General features: G+C 28.8%; 1 protein-coding gene across 1 annotated transcript; it reads right to left on the bottom strand.

Moving 5' to 3' along the window:
• Positions 1 to 271: 271 nt before the first annotated feature.
• Positions 272 to 3,636, bottom strand: LOC124945515 (probable WRKY transcription factor 31). Its single transcript, XM_047485962.1, has 5 exons — positions 3,264 to 3,636; positions 3,087 to 3,176; positions 2,587 to 3,024; positions 2,388 to 2,501; positions 272 to 1,155 (listed from the first exon to the last, which is right to left on the bottom strand). The coding sequence occupies exons 1-5, from the start codon at positions 3,549 to 3,551 to the stop codon at positions 550 to 552; spliced, it is 1,536 nt and encodes a 511-aa protein (XP_047341918.1). The 5' UTR covers positions 3,552 to 3,636; the 3' UTR covers positions 272 to 549.
• Positions 3,637 to 4,352: the final 716 nt, after the last annotated feature.

Here is a 4,352-nt window from a genome sequence, read left to right as displayed (position 1 = left end):
CTATAATTTGATATTTTAATCTTGTATTGTTTTTTTTTTTTTATGTAGTTTTAATATTCCAATCAACTTGTGATAATTCTCAATTTATTCCAATCTTTATAATGCAGTTGATTAATAAGAAAAAGTCTCAATTTTTTTTAAATTAATCAAATATTTATAAACATGCAATATATTGAAAATGACAACGTAAAACTCAATTAAAAAGTTTTTAAACAACCAAATATATATTAACTGAATCATGCATTCATCATAAATTCATAATCCAAACGAATAAAAGAAAAATAATCACTAATATGTTTACATTATTGGAAAACAAAAGAATTGTAAAAATCCCAAATGTTTACAATTTAATAGTTTTTTTTCCCAATAAATAATAAAAACCAAAATATTTTGAATTATCCATGTATATTTAATTCAACTCTCCCTAGAGTAACATGGTATACATGATAATTTTATGCCTCATGTGAATTCACGTAACCATAGAACTAAAGAGTTGACACAAACTACCATTCCACCTCAAGTGAATTTTCATTTGTGTTTTCACCTCTTTTATTTACTTCCCTCGTTTCCCATGTAACTCGGGTTGCCATTTCCCGTACCCATAATCGAAGTTATCGCCGCTGCAAGAGCGGCGGTGAAGTTCGGGTCGGATGCTAAAGCGGTGACTGTGTCCGTCAACGAACCTTGTTGTTGTAACGGTTGGTTCGTTGACGTGGACGGATGATGGCCGCCTATCTGGGAGGCGGCCATCGATTCAGCGTCTTGTGACATTTGAAGGCCACAAAATTTCGATTGGTTATAAATCGCTTGTCCTAGAATTTGTGGTAACATAGCCGTGGGAGCAACCACTCCGGGGATTGGTTGTCTTTGGAATTGTTGTAACGCGTTAGGGTTTTGAGTTAGGTCAAGAGTGATTGTTGGGAATGGGGCGGAGGCCGAGATTGTGGCCATGCTTGATGAGCAAGGCAATAGAGTTCTTGCGAAGAAATTAGGGTTTGTGATTCCATCCGCGCTCGACATCGAGCCGGAGAGTAACATGCGAGCGGCCGAGGAAGTTGTTGAGGCCATTGTGATGGCGGCCGGAGGTAAAGGGTGGTTGTGATTGCCTTCATAAGTTGTGATCAAAATTGTTTTATCTTCGGCACATCTTTGCACCTAAAAGGAAATGTAAACAAATTGTAAGAATTATTATTTTGTTAATATAAAACTTAGGTTATTTTTAATGAGATTTGTCCATGTTAGGCTAGATTGAAATATTGTTTTAAACATTCAAAATAAAATATAGAAAAAATAATTTAGTTGGCCCTCACACGACGTGTTGAGACAACTTAATAATACATTTAGCAATTAATGTTGATTGTTGAATACACCAAACATATTGAAAGAAACAAGCAGACATAAAATTAATTAGTTTTTTTTTTTATTGCTGAATAAATTAATTACTAAATTAATGTACGTGATCATTGGTCAATTCTTCATCTGTTTATGCATTTATAAAATACATAAAATAATAATATTGGTTAAATATATATATATATATATATATATATATATATATATATATATATATATATATATATATATATATATATATATACTTAAAATAAGCTCACTTTTCTTACTCAATTTAAATAAAAAAAACTCAGTTTTATTAACCTCAAATTATTTTATGTCAATATGTTTTTTTTTTAATTCAACTTTTTTCTTCTTCTTATAATTCTTAACTGATTAAAAGAAGAATAATATAGAGAAATATTTGTATAATTCAAAAAGGAAAGTAAAAATAGTTTTTGTTGAAAATTTTCCCTATACTTTATTTGAGTTTAAAAATAATTATATTTTATATTAATTATATATGTTTTATGTTTATAAAAACAAAAATAAAATTTAGAAATACGATGAAAAATAATCTAAAAATATATATAAACAATTGATAAATTTTCAAAAGTCACTATGATATAAAAAAAAATTCTCAATAGCTAATGATATATAAAAAAAAAATATAGAAAAGAGAATTTGGGAAAGAGAATAGAGATGGAATGACGTATCATTATATCATTGAAAAAATGATAGAGGGTGAAGAAAAAAAAATAATTTTTTTTGTTATTTTATCAGTATTGGCCAATCGTAATTCTCTCTCAAATTCTCTCCCAAATTTACTTTCTTAATTATTTCTCTATAAATAGTATGAATATATATATATATATATATTATAGATTGAGTGATTAATAAGTTAGACTAAATTATTTGCTTGATTCTCTATAACTATTTGTGAATTTGTGAATAGATTTATAAAAACTAGGTCTTCCATTTAGACCATATACTACACAAATAAAAAAATATATAATTTTTTGAAAATGAAATTTTGAATATGCTCATAAAAGTACCTGTTTTCGAACTGGGCATCCCCCAGCCATGGTACAACGATAATAAGCCCTAGGACAAGGGTTTCCTTTCGCCATCTTTTGTCCATATTTTCTCCATTGACATCCATCACTCATCTAATTAATAATTAATTGAATTTAAAAATAATTAATCATAAGTTATATATATAATGTTTCAAAAAATCAAATTAATAATTCTTACAGTAGGAGCCTCGGATCGGGTCCTGACAGAAACCCGAGCTTTTCTCATAGTAGTTTCAGAAGGTTGATTATTTTCAACAGAACCTTTAGAAGAAGAAGAAGCTGTAGCATTACAATTAACTCTCGGAGTTTTATTCGGACCCCATGTCTGATTCGACCCGTTTTCATCCGGACCATCGTATACGGATACTTCAACAGAATTGTTTACTTTAGCTTCTTCCGTAGATGGAACTAGGTCAAGAAACTGCCTAACGGCGCCGTGTTCTTCACCGCCACCGGCGCCGGAACCTGATTCCGATTTCTGATTCTGATTCTGCATTACAGCGACGAGATGCATCTCTCTTAGAGCATTGAAATTAGTAGTCATCTGATTCAACATCTCACGAAGACGACGATTCTCAACATTCATCTTCTCGAGTTCCGATTGAATAACTGACATCTGAATGAAATTCACAAATTAACGATATGTATTCGAGTAATTTCAACAAGAAATTCATTCACCTCTGTTTTAGCTTCAGAATTAGTTGATACGCCATCGTCAACAATAGAGTGATCACTACTCGTGTTTGCAGTTAGAAGATTCAATCCAGTCTATAATAATAACGTACAAATCAGATCACGAATCAATCAATCAATCAATCAATAATAGAAATAGAAAATGAATATTGATTTATATACATTAACTGCATCAAATCTGAATCCGATCGTCGGAACTGGAGCGGCGGCGGTGATAAGTGATTGATCCGGTTGTTTATTATTATTATCGGCGAAGAAATCTCTCTCAGTGGTGGATGATTTGTGTTGATCTTGATGATTTAGGTCCATTGGTTCAAATTTGAGCTTAGGATGGTGATAGTGATGGAAGTTGTTGTTGTCGTCGGGGAAAGAGTTGATAACCGTAGGTTGATGACGGAGGAAACATCCGATCGGATCTGAATCAATGGAGAGTCCACTTCCTTTGGCCATTGAAATAGAAGAGAGAGAGAGACAAGTGTAAGTAATGAAGCAATGGACTCGGCAAGATATGAGGGGAGAGGAGACTGAGAAAACAGAACCAAAAATACCTATTTATTATCACACCAACACCTAAAATACTAAAATTAATAAATTTTGAAAATTATGGTCAAAAGAAAATGAAGTTTGATTTTGGTATTTTGAGTTTGAAATTAAGTTATGAGCTTGATTAACATAATATAATCTCTTCTTAAAAGTTTACAAAGTTTTATTTAACAAAGTCAATATTTTAAATTTTATTTAATTAAATTATTTAATTAAAATAAAGAAAGTAATTAAATACTTTTATAAACTCATAAAATTTTAATTTATTTTTAAAATTATATAAAATTTATATTATTTTATTCTTCATTGATCTTTTAATATATATATTCACTCTATTCATAATAATATATCAATAAAATTTCTTATAATAAAAATAAATACATATTTAAATAAATATTCTCTCTCCTTATTTATTTTTCAATATAATATATATATTTATTTATTTTTCTTAAAATTATATATATATAAAAAATAAGGATATAATTTAAAAATAGTGAAAGTTTAAATTAATATTTTTTTAATTAGTAGATTTATTTCAATTTTTTTTTTTTGGTAAGAAATGTATTTTTTTCGTATGAATGTGTTGATTTAAATAACTATTTGTACAAATTTACTTGCAATTTATTTATTTTTGAAGAAATTATAAGTCAAGGATTTACTTCTCACTTAAATTTTTAAATGAAAATTAAAGTCACAAGTTATGGAATA

The sequence above is a fragment of the Impatiens glandulifera genome, chromosome 7 (genome assembly GCF_907164915.1).
Source record: "Impatiens glandulifera chromosome 7, dImpGla2.1, whole genome shotgun sequence".
In the NCBI taxonomy this organism is placed as follows: domain Eukaryota; kingdom Viridiplantae; phylum Streptophyta; class Magnoliopsida; order Ericales; family Balsaminaceae; genus Impatiens; species Impatiens glandulifera.
The sequence above is the reverse complement of the archived record's forward strand: the minus strand, read 5'-3'. Positions and strand labels throughout refer to the sequence as shown.

Coding starts and splice junctions, on each gene's coding strand:
- LOC124945515 (XM_047485962.1), bottom strand. CDS start 3,551: ATGGCCAAAGGAAGTGGACTCTCCATTGATTCAGATCCGATCGGATGT. Junction 3,177..3,263: donor TCAGATTTGATGCAGTTAAT/GTATATAAATCA, acceptor TTATTATTATAG/ACTGGATTGAATCTTCTAAC. Junction 2,502..2,586: donor CCCGATCCGAGGCTCCTACT/GTAAGAATTATT, acceptor ATTATTAATTAG/ATGAGTGATGGATGTCAATG.